The sequence below is a fragment of the Cannabis sativa genome, chromosome 1 (genome assembly GCF_029168945.1).
Source record: "Cannabis sativa cultivar Pink pepper isolate KNU-18-1 chromosome 1, ASM2916894v1, whole genome shotgun sequence".
Lineage (NCBI taxonomy): Eukaryota > Viridiplantae > Streptophyta > Magnoliopsida > Rosales > Cannabaceae > Cannabis > Cannabis sativa.
The window spans coordinates 10,504,849-10,524,462 of NC_083601.1; the positions used below are offsets into that span (position 1 = coordinate 10,504,849).

Below are 19,614 nucleotides of genomic sequence, written 5' to 3' on the forward strand. Positions count from 1 at the left end.
AGCTTTTTTTAGTTCCTTTTAAAAAAAAATATGTATAATAAAAAAAATATATTTTTAATATTTGACAATATATTGTTGCGAAAATTATTAATTACTACGCAAGTGCACGCAATCAAGTAGTAAACTCACACAGGTGAGGTCGAACCACAAGGAATTGGACTAAGTACTACTAAATTATACTTATGATTCTATCTGGTAAAAGAATACTTTTTATGAATTAAATAAGACAATTCAGAAAAATAAAAATAACAAAGGAAGATTAATCAAGATATGAAAATAGGGAGACGAATCATGTTGCTAAGTTACCAATGTTAATGTCTAATTGCTATCCTTCTCTTAAAGTGAATGACAGATTATAAATTAACCTAGCTCTTTTCAGATCTTCTAGGTTCTAAATCTCATGTTCTCTAATTAATCTCTTAATTAAACTAACATGAAATCAGCATTAAGCAATAATCTAAATGTCACAAAGGCTATGTAAATACTTTCGTTTCACATCAAAACCTAGACTATCCAATTTTAGCATTCTCAATTCTCACTTTTCAGATTTCGAATTAAGATCATAAAACATGTAAAAGGTGATCAATCTTGCACATGGAAAGTAAACACAAATATGAATAGTGTTCACAATCAAGATAGAGGAATGGCAATTATTCATTAACTAGGAAAAACTTAAACAACATTCATCATTCTCCCTAAATAGGAGTTTAGTTCAAAACATCCATAATCAAATCCATAATTAACATTGAAATAGAAAAGAACATAGAAAAATTAAAGAGAAGAGAAAGAACTAGTTGAAGCAATTGATACGGGTCGCCACAAGCCGCTATTCTAGCCTCCTCCTTTGTTTCTAGGGCTCCAATTCTGAATAATTCCTAATTTTCACGAACTCTCTCTATTTAAACCAAATCTCATCTTTAAAATTCGTGAAATAACGAAACTGCCCAAAAATCCCGTCACTGGGGTCCCCGTCGCGACTGGCAAAGCCCCCGTCGCGACGGGGTTAAGCAGCGAATTATTGAAATTTCTCTGCCATTTCCCGTCGCGACTGGCATGTTCCCAGTCGCGACTGGAACAGGCAGCGACACAATCTTTGGTTTTTCTTCTCGATTCTTTCACCGCTTGTCCTCAATTCTTGTAAATACTTTCTTTAAACACCCGTGGACCTGAAACAAAAGAATCAAGCGTAAAATAGCCCTAAAACTAGAAACAAAGAGTGAAAACTAACCGAAATATGACCCGAAACTTAGACTAATTTTAGCCTAACAAATTCCCCCAAACTAGATTCTTACTCGCCCCCGAGGAAGGTAAAAGAAAACTAACTACGCTATCAGATAATCACTACACTGCTGACTCATGCTCTGCTTTCTTCCTTGCATAAACTAGAATTTCGATCCTATTAACTCTAACAATTAACTCAGATGCTCAATTCATAACACTATGTATAACCACAAAATTTATTCATATGTTAAACATCGGTATAAGAGTTTTACTCTTTCCAACAGTTCCACAGCCCGATAACTCATAAGCTTGCATGCTTACCTTTCTCCACTAATGTTGACAATATCCTTTGGAATCATTAGGTCTTCAAGGTTTAGGCATTATGGCTCAGACATTCAGAAATAGACAAAAGACGGTTTTGGCTCAAGATATCATAAGCACACCAACAGAACCCACAAGCTTCTTACTTTTCTTTTTCAAAACCCCATAATGTTCCCGCATTTACCAAGATTGAGAGAAGATATCTCTATTATTTTTCCCAACGTCACTGAATTTTTTCAAACACATTCTTACTTTTTATTGTGTTTTTTCTTTCTTTCTTTTTTTTTTTCCATCATTCATATTTCATTTTTTTTTTCTTCAGTGATATTGGATTACACATTTTTCTTTTCTCAATCTCACAAGTTCTTCTCCCTCTAACTATTCTCTCACACTAAATATTTCTCCTCCCCCAAACTAATTATTTAGCTTATGATATCATGGATAACATGGTGAAGAAAAATTAATAGTGTAGTTGCAATTTTTCAAATCGATGGGTGAAAAACATAATGGGTTTAGGCTCAAAAGGTTAACTAGGGATACACATTATTACGGTAGGCTTGAAAGGCTCAAACTATCCAACAAATGCCTAAGTCATATTCCAATTGAACACTATCAAGGATTTCGTCTCAAAAGAATAAACATGCAAGTTCTAAGCTATCCTGTCAATCTTACCACAAACCATCGTAAAACAATTATAACAATTTTCACAGATTGAGTATTTGCAGATAAACACAGGTTTCTAAGCATCCAAACTAATTCAAAGAGTTAGCAGAATCAAGCACACAGTTATTTTACAATTTCAGATCACATCACACTAATCAGCAGTATACAACTATCGTCAAGCTTATTGTCATTCCTTAACTAAAACAAAAAAAAACTAAAACAGATAATTAAAATGCAGAAATTAAAGTGCAGAATTTAAAAATTTTAAGTCTCTCCCCCCAAACTAAATATGACATTGTCCCCAATGTGCTATTATACTCAAGGTGAGAAGGACTTACCTGAACCCCCATCAGAAGGGGCTGGGCGGACCCTTTTCATCCAAAAGAACCCTCGTACTAAATGAAGAAAATTTACCACCAATCGTGTTGATTTTAGAGTTTCGCACAAGAGTAAGCTCACCTTCAGAACTACCACACATCAATCTTTTTCAATGACGCCGAATCGTTCGAAGTCGCTCTTTAGGCTTTGCTTTCTTCTTATCAGCTTTAACACAAGAACCCTTCACCATCTCAATCTTGCAACAGGTAGGAATGTCGGTTGGGGCAAAAACATTAAAATTGACCTCTTCATCTTGCACTCTCAACTTTAACTCTCCCCTTTGAACATCTATTAATGCTCGACCTGTGGCTAAGAATGGTCTTCCCAAAATAATGGGAATAGTTGAATCTTCCTCCATATCAAGAATTAGGAAATCAGCAGGGAATATAAACTTACCAACCTTCACCAGTACATCTTCAATTATCCCACGAGGATGAGTCAAAGAACGATCCGCTAGTTGTAAAGTCACTGTTGTGGGCTTTGCTTTTCCCAATCCTAGCCTTTTGAAGACAGACAAGGGCATTAGATTAATGCTTGCTCCCAGATCACATAGAGCTTTAGTTTCCACCGAACCCCCTATAGGGCATGGAATATTGAAACTACCCGGATCTTTAAGCTTGGGCGGTAGTTTCTTTTGCAAAATGGCGCTACACTCCTCAGTTAATGCAACTGTTTCATAGTCCCCCAATTTTCTCTTCTTAGACAATATCTCCTTCATGAACTTCACATAACGGGGCATTTGTTCCAAGGCTTCAGCAAAAGGAATGTTGATGTGTAGTCTTTTAAAGACCTCTAGAAATTTTGTGAACTGCTTGTCTAGATTGGTCTTTCGGAGTCTCTGAGGATAGGGTATTTTCACATGACGATCAATACTGATTGGTGGAGACTGCTGTGGTGGTGCTGGACTATCAGTAATCTTCTTATCTGATGATGCTTGAGTTGGTGTTGTTTGATCTTTAATCTCTTCATCCACTGGTTGTATCATCTCAGGCCCATCATATTTCTTTCCACTCCTTAAGGAAATTGCTTTACATTGCTCTTCTCCTTTTGCATCATTAGTGCTAGGCGAATTTCCTTGAGCTTGTTTTTCCACTTGAGTAGCCAATTGTTCCATTTGAGTTTCTAGAGTTTTAATAGAGGCTCTAGTTTCCATCATGAATTGGAGCAATAAATCAGCTTGGATAGTGGAGCCTCCACTAGAACTTTGTTGTTGCAGCTGTTGTTGGTTTTGTTGGGGCTGGTTTCTCTGCTGGTAGAACCCCTGTTGGTTGTGCCCATAATTATTGTTTTGGGAATAGTTTCCAATGGCTTTTGCTTGATCCATTGACAAATCATCCACATCTGCCTGACACTCAGAAAAGTGATGGGGACCTCCACATATCTCACAAACCACTTGTGTTAACTCAAACTTTTATATCTCCTTGTTTTGATGATTAACAAATATTTGATTATTATTTGTTATTAATGATTTGTTGATTTTGTAGCAAAATTAAAAGAGAAAATAAATAAATTGGTATTTTTACCAAACTTTTTAAAGCAACCCTAAATGGATTCAACAAGCATATCAAGAGCAAAAGATTCATCAAGAGATCAACAACTCAAGACCCTATTCAAAAGAGGTCTTCAAAAGGCCAAAGTCAAAAGTCAACCCGAAAGTCAAAGTCAAAGTCAAAGTCAAGAGTCAACTCTCGGAAAAAGTCAACATGGGATCAAAAACATGCAAATCAAGACTACTCAAAATCAAATGGTATAAATTTACTTTAGTCTTGTTAAAGTGATTTGCATAGCACACAAAGTTTTATAAATTTAAATTTTGGCCCATTCACTAACTTGTGCAACAAGTTTTCTCACATGATAGTCCAAAAAATTTTTTGATTGAATTTCTAAATCACATTTTGTTTAACTAAGAGAACAAAATTGGAATTTTTGAAATCAAATAATCGAGTAAAGAGTTATGCACGTTTTAGTGCCAAAAAAATGCAAGTTTTGAACCTTCCTGATTTTCGGCCTACCTATTTAAAATAGGTAGTCCGTTTTTCGCAGAAAGGTAGTCTGTTTTAAAATAGGTAGTCCGTTTTTCCCAGGATTCTTTTTGAAAAATGTGCTAACGGCTATAAACGGCTAGTTTTTGTTCCTACACTATATAAACTTGTTTTTCACTCAAAAAATTAAGTTGGTTGAGCATTTATTACATATATCTAACCTATCTAAGTGAGATTAAGGAGCTTCTAAGTTTGAAATCCAAACCAACACTTTTCACACACTTTGAGCCAAAATTTGATTTTATTCATCTTAAGTGTGCTTGCTTTTCACTCTAGGTTTCCATTGTATCATCATATTTCTAGAGTGATTTTAGCTTGTATATCAAACACATTTCCATGTTGTGATTGAGGTGAGGTTGGCACCGGTTTTGTAAACAACCCGGTAATAGTGAGATTGGCACTTCAACAATCCGAGAAAGAGGTTAATAGTCCTCGGGGGTGCGAAACTATTGTAAGAGGTTTGGAAATACCTTGGTGAAAATTTCCCGGTTGTAAGGGTTAGTCAAGCCCGTTAACTTGGCTCGATATTGGAACTCAAAGCTAGGTCCATAGCTTTGAAGACCAAGGACGTAGGTGGCATAGTTCTACCGAACCTTGTAAAAATCGAGAGTTTGCATTTTCTAATCCTTAAACTCTTTACTTTACAAGTTTAATTATTTGTCTTAATATATTGCTTGCCATACTACTTGCTTTTACTTGATTAATTGACTAATTGCATAATTTTGTGTTAAAAGTTTTAATTTTCCGAAATTAGTTTAAATTTCCAATTCACCCCCCCTCTTGGAAACATATCTTGGGCTAACAACTTAAGCTTGTTTGGCTTGCACTGCGATCAGTTTTGTTAGGGCCTCAACCTGAGCTGTCAGCTTTGTAATGACATCCACCTCTAGCACACCAGCTACCTTCTTAGTTTGTCTCCTTTCAGTTGGCCACTGCTGATTGTTTAGAGCCATCTCCTCCAATAGATCATAAGCCTCATTAGCACTCTTTCTCATAAAGGCTCCACTACCGTCGCATCTATCAGGGTTCTAGTGTTACCAACCAACCCGTTATAGAAATTATGAACCAGCATCCACTTCTCAATACCATGATGAGGACACTTTCTGATTAAGTCCTTGAACCTCTCCCAAGACTCATAGAGAGACTCATTCTCTTGTTGACAGAAATTGTTGATCTCTCCTCGCAGCTTAGTAGACTTTGCTGGGGGAAAGAACTTAGACAGAAATTTAGTTGCTAAGTCTGTCCATGTTGCTATGGAATTTGGTGGCAAGGAGATTAACCAGCTCTTGGCTCTTTCTCTAAGTGAGAATGGAAACAGTCTCAAACGAATGGCATCATCACTAACTCCATTGACTTTAAAAGTCTCACAAAGTTCCATGAAGTTCGAGAGATGCAGATTAGGATCTTCAGAAGGGAGGCCACCAAACTGAACTGAAGACTGCACCATTTGAAGTATGGTAGGTTTGATCTCAAAGTTATTCGCATCCACTGCCGGTGGCCTGATACATGACTGCACTCCCGTCAGAGTAGGGAGAATGTAATCTCTCAAGCTACGACCATTAGCTTGATCTTCCACGGCGCCACCATTATTACCGTTATTACCTCCATTGTTCGCAGCATTAGCATTCACATTAGCAGCCATGATTTCTGAAGTTTCAGCAGTTGCTGAAACTCCTTCTTGCCTCTTGTTCTTTTGATTTCTCCTATAAGTTTTCTCGATTTCACACTACTACAAAAGGCCAAATTCGCGACGGTCCCAAAAACGCTTTTTTTGGGGACCCGTCGCTAAAAAAATTATCTGAGTGTTTAAAACCGTCGCCTATATTGTACTATAGGCGACAGTTTTGAACACTCGTAAACAATAGGCGACAGTTAATAAATGTAGAGAAAAAATTAAAAAAAAAATTGATGCACTATTCGCCACGGTTTAGAACCGTCGGGGAAAGTATTCGCCACAGTTTTAAAACGTGGCTCATTCTTTGCCCGACGGTTCAAAACCGTCGGGTATAAGGTTAAATAAAATTATATAATTTTTGCTTTCCCCCCATTTTGCCTTATTATTATTTCCATCTCTCACCCACTCACTCACTCGTCACTCCATCTCACTCTCTCGATCTCACTCACTCTATCTCCCTCTCTCGATCTCACTCACTCTATCTCCCTCTCTCGATCTCACTCATCTATCTCCCTCTCTCTCTCTCTCTAACGGTGACGGAAATCACACCACCGGCGACGCAGCTCCGCCACCCCTCCACTGCCGAGAGCCCCTCCTTCAACCTCAGATCCGATCATCGATTCTGCTTCAGCTCTTGATACTCTGGTATGCTCTCTCTCTCTCTCTCTCTCTCTCTCTCTCTCTCTCTCTCTCTCTTTCCTTTTTTAAATTTTTACAGAATTAGTTTCAATTTTTTGGCTAAGTTTTCTATTCATGGTTCTTTAGTATAATGTCATCATATTTTTTGGCTAGTTTTCTATTCTAGTTTTCTATATTGTGGTTCTTGCAGTTCAAATCGTGGAGACAGCTTGGACCAGGAGACTGAAGAAGAAAATAGGTAAACTAATGACTTCATTGTTCTTGTATGTTTGGTGATTTAAAAATAGAAATTTATTATATGTGGAAATATAATAATCTGAACTTACATTAGGTACTAGAAAATGCACAATCCAAAATCTAACTGAACTTTATCTGTTTCAATAATGTGTTTTATCTTTCTTTTTTTTTTTGAGAAAGGAGGAATGGTTTCTTAATGAATCATTTTCCGATGGTGGTTATAGATTAAGGTTGTCTTTGTTCATATAAAGTATAAAATAAAATAATGATGCTGTAGTGTTCTATGGAACAAACATGATTTTCGTTGTTGGAAACATGAACTATGACCATCAAAGTATGATGGCATTTAAAGTTGGAAAACATCATGCTATTTTTGTCTATTATATCTGGAATTTTCTTTTATGGCTGAAACTCTACACATTTGGCTGTTTAATTTAAGCTTTTATTACAAAGTTGTCTAGACTGAATTTATTGTTAATTTTGTGACCTCTGGCCAAAGTTTGCTATTTATATACATCTTTTTCGATCCATATTCTGAAACGATTTCAGTCTTCTCCCCATCCTAAAACTAAAACAAAGAAAAAGAATCTAATGATTTGAATTCTCATCATTTCCTCAAATGCAGCAGTTCAAAGAGACTACTTTTTCTGATTTTACTTAGGAGTAGTAGGTTCTGTTCTGCAGTTGTCTATTTGACAAATAGATGAAACCCAGTTTGTTAATATAAAAATAAAAACTTGTTTCAATTGTGGTAAAGGGTCATCTTTGAAGATGTTGAGAATAACAAAGAGTGTGGATAAGATATGACAATGTGTATCATTATTGATATACAATTTCTTAATACTTTCTTTCAAGTTGTCTAATTCTTTCACAATTCATAATGACAATTTATTCTTCTTTGGTGGCTAGTGGTTAATGGACATTATTTTCTTCACAGGGCTTATGCTGTACGTGTAGGTGTGTACGAGCCTACAAAGCAGACACTATTAACTTCATTGCCTGAGAAGTTTAGTGCTTTAGCACATCTGGTATGTTTTCATAAAAGTTTAGACACTATTTGGTGCATCTTTGTTTTCCCCTTAATACACATGCATCAATTAAAAAAATTGGTCAATGTTGCATCTCAGTATGCACCGATCACTAGAACATAAATTTCATTTTAATATCTCCAGCTCCATGCAGACTGCAGGTATTATTGGGGGTGCTGCTTCTTCTCTCATCCGTGTGCCTACAGAGGTAATTTATTATGTTTCTTTTATCACCACAGTACTTGTTTTCACTTCTTGGGTTTATATATTTTTATATTGCATTCTTTGGTCTTATGGGCTGTTTAGTTTCTTTCTTTATAGGTTGTTAAGCAAAGGATGCAAACTGGGCAGTTTGCTTCAGCACCAAATGCTGTTCGTCTAATTATAGCGAAAGAGGGATTTAAAGGTCTTTATGCTGTAAGTATCCATCTTTATTTTCAAGTATATATTATTCTTTTGAGCTTAACTTATTGTGTCACGTGCAATTCTTGTAATGAGCTTTTAGGAGTTTATGCTTGTAACACATAAATATATGAAGAATTCTGTGCATTTGACTTGATTGTTGAGGCAAAATGTTTGATCTGTTGTTTAGTAGAATACAAAATCAATGCTTGTTTCAATTGTGGCTAAAGTTCTTGAAATTTTAATGGATGAATGACTTATTATTATTATTATTATTATTATTAATTTTTATTGGCAACAAAGATAAATCAAAACTACATCGTTTTTCACCAACTAATTTTGTATAGAAGAAAACAGTACATTATTTTTGTAATAGGAAGATGTTTAAGATAAAATTGATCATCCTCTTGTAATTTTAAGCACAATATATATCTATTTAATATTATTTTCTGTTTGGTTAGGCAGGAGCTTTTGTTGTTTGTTTGTTTGTTACTTTCTGTATTCTTGTTTTTGCCTAAATCGTATACTGTGCGATTTTTATATTTTTCAACTAGAAAGCAAAGCAAATAGCTGTCGTGAGTGACTTATAGCTAACTTTGAAGACTAGTTAGTTTTTACTTTTGATAAAACACCATATTTATATCATGTAAACACAACACTCTCTTACAGAGATAGTATTTTTACTAATATATATATACACATATATACAGAGATAAAATTACATTGTGTTGTAGCAGAACCTCCATCAGAAGGATTAAGATGAGCAACACGATCAACTAAGATTCTTTCTGCTTCTACTGTATATGAAAGAGGTCCAACAAAAAAAAAGTGTAAGTAACTCTGATCAATAATAGCTAAAAGAGTTAATAGCCCATGAAAAAGCAAATATTATTGATGCATATTTTAAATTTAATTTTTAGGTATCGAGTGGTTTGTGTTGATTGAAGAGTACACAAGTAGCTAACTTTATCGGAGAAAGGTATAATCACTAAAACTTTAAATTCTTAATTTAGTGGAGTTTGAATATCTTAGATATTCATCCGTAGTGAAGTAGGTTCTGTGAATATACATGTACTGCGGTCGGATGGGTGGATAGTTTTAATATTGTTTTGTTAGTTTTGTATTATTTTGTGTGTTTGTTTTTTGTTTTTTGCATGTTTAAAATTTTTGGGAACGTCCAATTACAGTTGTTATGCTGTCGAAATTTCGGTCGAATTAGGATAAATTTCATTAAAAATACATAAATTTTAGATAAAAAATGTAAGAACTTAGTGAAAATTTATATGTGTGGTGATTAATAAATACACATTCAAACAAATAATTTAATAAAGTTTTTTTTTTCTTTTTTAGAAGTTGCAAAATGGATAGAAATTGGATGAGTGCGAATAGATTATCAGCAGAGTATAAGGAAGGTGTTGACTTTTTTTTGGATTTTTGTCATAAGCACGCAAAAAATCCAAAGTTGATTCTTTGTCCTTGTCTTAAATGTGGTAACATGGAGCGTATGAATACTAGTAAAATAAAGGAGCATTTATTTAGGAACGGAATAGACAAGAGTTATAAGGTTTGGTGTTACCACGGGGAAAATATTAGAGTTCATGGCGAGGAAACATCTAAGTCTAAGAAGGTTAAGAATGTTAACTTGGATTATCAGGATGATCACATTCCAGAAATGATAGGAGATGCACAATTTCAATCAAATGTCGATCCATTGGAATTTCAAAATTTTGTAGAGGATGCTGAGAAACCTATTTACCCTAATTGTAATAGGTTTACTAAATTGTCTACGCTTGTTAGATTATACAATATAAAAGGGAAACATGGGTGGAGTGATAGAAGTTTTACGGATTTACTAGCTTTTCTAGTAGAGTTATTACCTGAAGGTAATGAGATGCCTTTGTCTTTCTACGAGGCAAAGAAGACACTGTCTTCCTTAGGTATGCAATATGAAAAGATACATGCATGTCCTAATGATTGCATTCTATATCGTAAGAGTTTTGTGGATGCAATATCGTGTCCCACGTGCGGTGAGTCTAGGTGGCAAAAGAAAAAGAATTCTGATGAGGTAAAGATTGGTGTCCCTGCAAAGGTATTATGGTACTTACCCCCAATACCTCGTTTGGTTCGATTCTTTCGAAATGTCAATCATGCAAAAAATTTGACCTGGCATGCCACCGATAGAAAACTAGATGGTAAGATGAGACATCCACTCGACTCCCCGCTTGGAAAACAATCGATGCTAGGTGGCCTCGAATTTGCAAATGAACCTAGGAATATCCGTCTTGGTCTTTCTGCATGGAATTAATCCACATACCACCCTTAGTAGTAAGTATAGTTGTTGGCCGCCTTTGCTTGTGATGTATAATTTACCGCCTTGGTTGGTAATGAAGAGAAAGTTCACTATGCTCACATTGTTGATATCTGGCCCTTCACTCGGTAATAACATTGATGTGTATTTAGCTCCTCTAGTTGATGATTTGAGTCAATTATGGTATGAGGGTGTTCCTGCATACGATGCCTTTAGGAATGAAGACTTTAATCTTAAGGCTATATTACTGTGGACCATAAATGATTTTCCAGCTTTTGGAAATCTTTCTGATACGGTGAAAGGGTACAATGCATGCCCGATTTGTGAGGAGAGAACATGTTCTATGTGGTTAAAACACTCGAAGAAAATGAGTTATATGGGACACCGAAAGTTTTTGCCTACAGGACATGTATTTAGGACTTGGAAAAAAGCATTCGATGGTAAGCAAGAATTAGAAATGCCGCCGTCACCTTTGCAAGGAGAAGAATTGTTAGAAAAGTTGAATAAAGTTCAATTCCACCTTGGAAAGCGAAAATTGACTTCGAAGAAAAGAAAAGGTCGGCGTGAGAAAAGTGACGTTGCCGCAAGTGAACATCGTGGGCCATGGAAAAAGAAGTCAATATTTTTTGAGCTCGAATATTGGAAGCATTTGGCGTTGCGTCATAATCTAGACGTGATGCATATTGAGAAGAATGTGTCGATGACTTGCTTAATACATTGTTCAATATTCCCGGGCGGAGTAAAGATGGAATTAAATCTCGCCTAGATTTGAAAGAATTAGGAATACGGGCCAATTTACACCCACAAGTTGTTGGTGGACGTACATTTTTACCACCGGCTTGTCATGCTCTGACTAAAGTAGAAAAACAATCTTTGTGTAGTTCTATCTCCAATGTGAAGGTACCGAAGGGTACTCCTCAAATGTCTCTCGATCGGGTAGATATGAGTAAGTTAATTTTGAGTGGTCTGAAATCTCATGATCATCATATATTAATTCAACACATTCTACCAGTGAGTATCCGTTCTGTGTTGCCTAAAAAAGTTCGATATGCAATCACAAGGTTATGTTTGTTCTTCAAATCTCTTTGTTGTAAAGTGATTGATGTCACAAAGTTAGAGAACCTCGGGTTAGAAATCGTAGAAGTGTTGTGTTATTTGGAGCAATTTTTTCCGCCTTCTTTTTTTGACATAATGGTTCACCTAACATTGCATTTGGTGAGAGAGGTGAAGTTGTGTGGACCAAAGGTACATGAGGTGGATGTACCCATTTGAACGATACATGAAAATCTTAAAGGGTTATGTGAGAAATAGAAGTAGGCCCGAGGGTTGTATTGTTGAATCATACATTGTTGAAGAGACGATTGAATTCTCGTTCGTACTACTTGTCGTAGGTTACAACTATTGGCGCTTGTCCTACTCGGGTCAATAGTGAAATAAGTAAAGGGAGTAGGGGTGTTTCGTTTGCGGTGTAAGTCGAGCTGATCGTGAAGAAGCGCATCGTCTCGTCTTGCAAAATATTGACGAGGTCCAACCATACATTGAGTAAGATTAAATCAACTATTCATACTTAAAACAAATTAATAATATTCAATTGAAACTAAAATCAATCGAATGCTTTATTATGTTGAAGGGAACATTTTAATTGGATTAAGAGTAATAATCCGACTAAGGCAAGGAATCAAAAATGGGTACAAGATGAACATTATCGAAATTTCAAGACATGGTTAAAAAAAAGGTATTATATATTAACATTATTGTTTTGTTTCATAACTTATATATGCACATGTGCTCACTATTTCATTGGTGCATATTAGGTATATGCCGAAAATTGTGAATCCCCAAGCAATGTATCCAACACACTCGCTTTGCATATCACGAGGTCCTTCGTGTGATGTACTCAAGTACCAATCGTACTATATAAATAGTACTAAATTTTGTACCAAAGATCGTGATAAATCTAGAAAAACACAAAATAGCGGTGTCATGATAGTTGCTAGAGCTTTCCAAATATCTAGTTCAAAAGATAAAAACCCAATTGAATGTAATATGTCTTTTTACGGTGTAATTCAAGAAATTTGGGAATTAGATTACAGTAGTTTTCAAATTCCTGTTTTTCTTTGTGATTGGGTTAGGAGTGATAATGGGGTTAAAGACGATGAACTTGGATTCAAATTAGTGGACTTGAATCGAATAGGCCACAAGTCTGATAGGTTTGTAATGGCGTCTCAAGCCACTCGGTGTGTTTTACATGAGTGACCCATTAGATGCACGCCGGCCGCTTGTCATGACAACGCAAGCAAAAGACTATGCTAACCAAGAGCATAATGGCGATGATCTTATGATAAGTGAGCAAATTCATCAAATCACTCCACCACCTATTGATGTCACCGTTGGGGACGATGTCGTATCATCTCGTGATGATGGGGAGGGGTTATGGGTGAATGAAACTATCAAGCCATGAGTTTTTCAACATGTGTTGGTATTCTTTTTAACATGTATTCTTTTGTGGCTATCAATTTGTATATTATTGTATATTCTAATGTAGATTTTTAAATTTGTGTAGGACTATTTATTATGGAACCAGCACCAAATGACGATGATGAGTGGGCTCAATATGAAGAATCATTCATGCCTGAAGAACATAATAATGAAGTTGAAGAACCTAATATTGAAGTTGAAGAACCTAATATTGAAGTTGAAGAACCCCCACCAAAGCAGAAAAATACTAGGGGTAGAACCAAAAGACTAGATATAACGAGGCTGGCAAGCGAGGGCAAAAAATTAGAAATTGAGTACAACAACCTCGGACAACAATGGGGAAAAGCAAAGAATCGATTTAGTTTCCCGGATTGGGGTGTGGGTTCGAATTAACATACCACTTGTGAATAAAAAGTGGCCACAAATTGATAAGGAGCTGAAGAACAGATTATGGAATGATGTTAAGGTAATACTTATACTACTATTCTTGTTTTTTTTTTTTACTATTGATTATGATTTGTATCTATAACTATAATTTCCAAATTTTGCAGGGTAAGTTCGAGCTGGAAGAGGAGGCAAAGAGACGAACAATTCAAAAAGCTGGGGAGAGATGGCGGGATTGGAAAAACACCTTAACAAAAGGTATTTACAAGGTTAAAGATGTGGCTCCACAACTTCTTGAGAAGCCACCGAGATTGTACGAAGACATAATCGATGAGACCGAGTGGACAGAGTTTGTGGCTTCAAGATTAACTAAAGAATGGGGGGTGACGAGAAAGAATGCCCAAGCTAGCAGGGCAAAAAATATTTACCCCCACCGCTCTGGACGAGGTGGTGCGAGGATGGTGGAGTTACAGATGGAGAAAGAGTTAGGCCACCAATTGGTCAAAATTGATAGAGCCGATTTATGGAAGAGACTTCGCACAAACAGTAAAGGCGAGTTGGAAGGCCCAGCTGTGGAAGTTGCCCAACGCATTGTAAGTTTAAAGTCTAATTGCATTTATATTTTTATGTTTCATAATTTAATTCTAACTCTATTTATTTATTATGTTTGTAGGATGACTTGCGAAAGCAACTCGAAGAGGGAACAATAAGTGTGGAAGGGAAGAATGACATCTTGACCATGGCCCTTGGGACAGATGAACATGGTGGTCGAGTCCGGGGCTTGGGTTATGGTGTCACTCAAACCCAATTTTTCCACACTCCACGCCCTACAAAGAGGAAAAATAAAGATGAGGATAATGAAGCATTGTCAGATATGGATAAGCGACTCCGTGAGACAGAGGAGAGTAATAGACAGCTTAAAGAACAAATGGCTGTACTCCTGCGTATAGTTCGTTCCCAGCATAGTGGTGTTGCGGGTACATCACATGCGTCTGGTTCGGGTGTTGGAGGAGAATCTAACAAACTAGCCCGTGATGATGACATTGTTTCTGCTCCTGAAGCACAACCACAAAGTCCTGTCCATGTCTCTGCTCCACGACAACCGAGTACAGTGCATGCTGAGAAGGTAACCGCTCCACCAGCTCCACCGCCACATACCGATGGCATTTCAGAAAAGGTAATCTCAATATTACTTTTTAATTTGTATTGTCAATTTACAAATTGTATTGATTCCTTTTTTTTTTTTAATTTTGAAATACAGAAATATCCATGTTGGCTGCATGTTCGGTTGGAGCCTAGTGGATTGTCATTGAAAGTTGCTAAGGGATTCATGGTGAAGGAGCAATATTTGAAGAATGGCAAGTTCTCAGTCCAGGGTTCTGATTTCCTCTACAAGGATTATCGTCGGGTTTTCATCGATGAAGTCTATGTAGAAAATGCCCGTCTTCCATGTCCCGTCGTTCAAAATGGATACACCACTGTAGGTCATGCTGTAGGACTTTATGTAGCATGGCTAAAGGACTACATTACGCCAGTTGGAGTAGAGTTGGTATGTTTTAATTAATTCCCTTAACTTAATATGTTTATTGATTAGTTAAAAACTCTAACTTAATTGCTTTGTCTTCCATATAGACGCAACGCCCCAATAACCAAATGCAGAAAAAGCAACCTGTGAGTGGAAAAGGACAAGTATCTGAAGAATTACTTGGTCCTCGAACACAGCCTCAAAAAATACCAGAGAGACCAAGTAAAAAGGGTCGCTACGTTGCACCAAAAAGGACTTCAATAATCAACAACTTTTTTAAGTTACTCAACATGTGGCCAAAAACAACAACAATCCACTTTGAGGCCAGCAAGGATTTATTTGGGGTTGAAAACGACTCGATATGGCTTCCAACAATTGACATCAAGGAATTGTGCCAAATGGGATTTTTAGGAGCCCAACCTATTGCAATCTGGTGCAAGTATGATATCCAATTCTTATTAAACTTGAAAATTTGTTTTGAGAGCTTGTTATTAATTGTGTGTTTTTAACAGGTTTTTGAAGGAACAGTTGCTAGATGTTAATGGATTAAGCAGACTATATGCATTTTTAAATCCTGGGGCCATTGCCTCTGATGCTGGGGATTATAATGCCCGTTCTCGAGCACTGCACAAACGTATTCTTGAAATTGATAATCCGGCTAAATGGATTATTGCCCCCTATAACAATTAGTAAGTAAATTTAAAATTTATAGTTTCATATTTTATAACTCTACATAATTTATGGTTAATCTAACATGTTTGTTTGTGTAGTAATATGTATCATTGGATGGTTGTACTTATCCAACCAAGTACACATACAGTAGCGTACTTGGATTCCAACAATGGATATGTACCAGAAGATTTAAAATACATTGTTAACACGTAAGTTCTATACATGCCTAAAATCTTAAGCAATCTGCTAACTTTATCCTTTTCTTTTGTTGTTGATTAGGACATAGTAACTGCATGTAGACATAGTAAATTTATCAACCAAGTGTTAAGAACCAATGCATATTTATTGTACTTAATATATGTGAAGATTGAATATGAAAAGTTTTGGAAAGAGAGAGTAAGAATGTTTGATTTCTTTTGTGGCTGTTTAATTATATATTGATTCCTCTAGTTATGAATGTGAGACTCATACAATACTCTATTTTTAAATTTGTAAGTAAAGACACATTAAATACCACCAAATTTGTTTTTTTTGTTTCTTTCTTTTCCTTATATACATATTAAATACAATTATAGGTGTTCTGAATAAGTGTGTGATATTTTATATGCTAATTTCACTTTTTGTGTAGGTCGCTCAACATAGTTAATAAAAGCTTAACTAACCGCAATGATCGTCCCATTGAGTGGATAACTCCGATATGTCCACAACAACCAGACGGGAAGCAATGTGGATATTATGTCATGAAATTTATTGAGAGTTTCATGAACGAAGAAGATCCAATACGCCGAGTGAGAGAAATGGTAAAATTTATCTTCTCGTAGTCATTATATATTACACAATAATACGTAAACATAGTAATTATAGTCTATTGTAAGCTTCTCTTTCACTAATTTCGTGGTAGTTAGCTAGGACTTAGTATAATGTATAAGGTCTTTTACTAATTAATATGTAATTTCTTTCATTTTTTTTTGCAGGGTAAGAGCGATCCGTACTCAAATGACGAGATGAATATTTTGCGTGATCAGTGGATTGAATATGTTCGAGCACAAGCAGTGCGACAAGGGCTTTTACAATGATCAGTTTCTATTTTTGTTTATACTTTATCCTAACTAATTAGTGACAATATACAGTAAAAATTAATTAATGTAGGGAAAATTTTACTATGTAAAACAGGATCTGTTTAACTTTCACTAATGACAATATATATACTTTATCCTAATTATTTTTTTCTTTTTTTTTTTACAATCCAATGACTGGCAAAACCCGTCGTTGAAAAATACGAAATTTATAATAGATTGAAAACATTATATGCCACGGTTTAAATCTGTGCTTAAAACATTATATGCCATGGTTAAAAACAGTGGCCTATAGTATAGGCTATGATTTAAAACTGTGGCTTATACTAAAGGCCACGGTTTTTACATGTGCCTACAACATTATAGACCACGGTTTTAAACTGTGGCCTATACTATAGGCCATAGTATAGGCCACAGTTTAAAACCGTCGCCTATAGTGTTTACTATAGGCGACGGTTTTAAACCGTGGCCCATACTATTTTCCCGACAGTTTTCAACCGTCGTTAATTTTACCCAGTTTTCGCGACGCTCGTATAGGCGACGGTTTTATGAACTGTCGGGAATTCTTTGGCCGACAGTGTAAAACCGACGAGAATTTGAGATTTTTTAGTAGTGTCAGGATCAACTGGTAATATGACAGCTTGTCCTTTACGGCGCATACACTTAGGATTCCTGAAATAGATCAAGAAAATTTTGCAAGAAAAAGGTTAGAAAAATCAGCAAGAGAAAATATACCAAAGTAGAAGTTAGTATAATTTTGTGTAATATTAATCTTTAAACAATTCCCCGGCAACGACGCCAAAAACTTGTTGCAAAAATTATTAATTACTACGCAAGTGCACGCAATCAAGTAGTAAACTCACACAGGTGAGGTCGAACCACAGGGAATTGGACTAAGTACTACTAAATTATACTTATGATTCTATCTGGTAAAAGAATACTTTTTATGAATTAAATAAGACAATTCAGAAAATTAAAAATAACAAAGGAAGATTAATCAAGATAAGAAAATAGGGAGACGAATCCTGTTGTTAAGTTACCAATGTTAATGTCTAATTGCTATCCTTCTCTTAAAGTGAATGACAGATTATAAATTAACCTAGCTCTTTTCAGATCTTCTAGGTTCTAAATCTCATGTTCTCTAATTAATCTCTTAATTAAACTAACATGAAATCAACATTAAGCAATAATCTAAATGTCACAAAGGCTATGTAAATACTTTCGTTTCACATCAAAACCTAGACTATCCAATTTTAGCATTCTCAATTCTCACTTTTCAGATTTCGAATTGAGATCATAAAACATGTAAAAGGTGATCAACCTTGCACATGGAAATTAAACACAAATATGAATAGTGTTCACAATCAAGATAGAGGAATGGCAATTATTCATTAACTAGGAAAAACTTAAACAACATTCATCATTCTCCCTAAATAGGAGTTTAGTTCAAAACATCCATAATCAAATCCATAATTAACATTGAAATAGAAAAGAACATAGAAAAATTAAAGAGAAGAGAAAGAACTAGTTGAAGCAATTGATCCGGGTCGCCACAAGCCGCTATTCTAGCCTCCTCCTTTGTTTCTAGGGCTCCAATTCTGAATAATCCCTAATTTTCACGAACTCTCTCTATTTAAACCAAATCTCATCTTTAAAATTCGTGAAATTACGAAACTGCCCAAAAATCCCGTCACTGGGGTCCCCGTCGCGACTGGCAAAGCCCCCGTCGCGACGGGGTTAAGCAGCGAATTATTGAAATTTCTCTGCCAGTTCCCGTCGCGACTAGCATGTTCCCAGTCGCGACTGGAACACGCAGCGACACAATCTTTAGTTTTTCTTCTCGATTCTTTCACCGCTTGTCCTCAATTCTTGTAAATACTTTCTTTAAACACCCGGGGACCTGAAACAAAAGAATCAAGCGTAAAATAGCCCTAAAACTAGAAACAAAGAGTGAAAACTAACCGAAATATGACCCGAAACTTAGACTAATTTTAGCCTAACATATATATTGATATAAAAATATTTAAAGTAACACAAAAAAAAAAAAAAAATCAACAAAAATACTATTATTTAAGAGTAGGACTTAATTTTGTCAAAAAAAAAAATTGGGGAATAATTTGTAAAAAAAAAATAATATTTGAGGATAAATTTGTCAAAAATTATATATTTTAAGGACCAAATTACTAAAAAAAATATAAATTAATTTATTAAAATCTATATAATTAAAAAATTAATAATTAAAATTTATCAAAACCTATATCATTCAAGACCTCCGGTCCAAATAAACTGAATACTTTTTATATAAATAGTAAGGATATATTAGCAACAAAACTGGCTGAACTATATAATTTCTGACACATATCCCACAACTGATTTTTTGACTGTAAAATTATCCAAACCTCACTTCTTTTATGCTATTAACCCTTGTGTTAGTGAATTGCTGTTAAATGCCAAGGAAAATTGTCTATGAATATCCAAGTATACACATGTTATGTTTTGATTGATCTACCTTATTTTTAATATTTAAATAAAAAATAATTTTATTTATTTAAAGGCTAATTAGTA

General features: G+C 35.4%; 2 protein-coding genes, 1 long non-coding RNA gene and 1 other non-coding gene across 4 annotated transcripts; all 4 read left to right on the forward strand.

Moving 5' to 3' along the window:
• Positions 1-5,707: 5,707 nt before the first annotated feature.
• LOC133033789 (small nucleolar RNA R71) lies at positions 5,708-5,814 on the forward strand. The gene has a single exon (XR_009685851.1). It is a non-coding gene; the product is annotated as a small nucleolar RNA R71 (small nucleolar RNA).
• Positions 5,815-7,933: 2,119 nt separating this feature from the next.
• LOC133039914 (uncharacterized) lies at positions 7,934-8,867 on the forward strand. The gene is made up of 3 exons (XR_009688864.1): positions 7,934-8,204; positions 8,359-8,412; positions 8,526-8,867. It is a non-coding gene; the product is annotated as an uncharacterized LOC133039914 (long non-coding RNA).
• A 467-nt stretch (positions 8,868-9,334) lies between these two features.
• On the forward strand, positions 9,335-10,911 carry LOC133036308 (uncharacterized). Its single transcript, XM_061112892.1, has 2 exons — positions 9,335-9,436; positions 9,527-10,911. Exon 2 carries the CDS (start codon positions 9,967-9,969, stop codon positions 10,909-10,911), a length of 945 nt encoding a protein of 314 aa, XP_060968875.1. The 5' UTR covers positions 9,335-9,436; positions 9,527-9,966.
• A 2,287-nt stretch (positions 10,912-13,198) lies between these two features.
• Positions 13,199-17,192, forward strand: LOC115696672 (uncharacterized). The gene is made up of 10 exons (XM_061112945.1): positions 13,199-13,328; positions 13,478-13,677; positions 13,739-13,858; positions 13,944-14,369; positions 14,450-14,953; positions 15,038-15,325; positions 15,409-15,990; positions 16,072-16,182; positions 16,602-16,773; positions 16,948-17,192. Exons 1-7 carry the CDS (start codon positions 13,199-13,201, stop codon positions 15,808-15,810), a joined length of 2,070 nt encoding a protein of 689 aa, XP_060968928.1. The 3' UTR covers positions 15,811-15,990; positions 16,072-16,182; positions 16,602-16,773; positions 16,948-17,192.
• Positions 17,193-19,614: the final 2,422 nt, after the last annotated feature.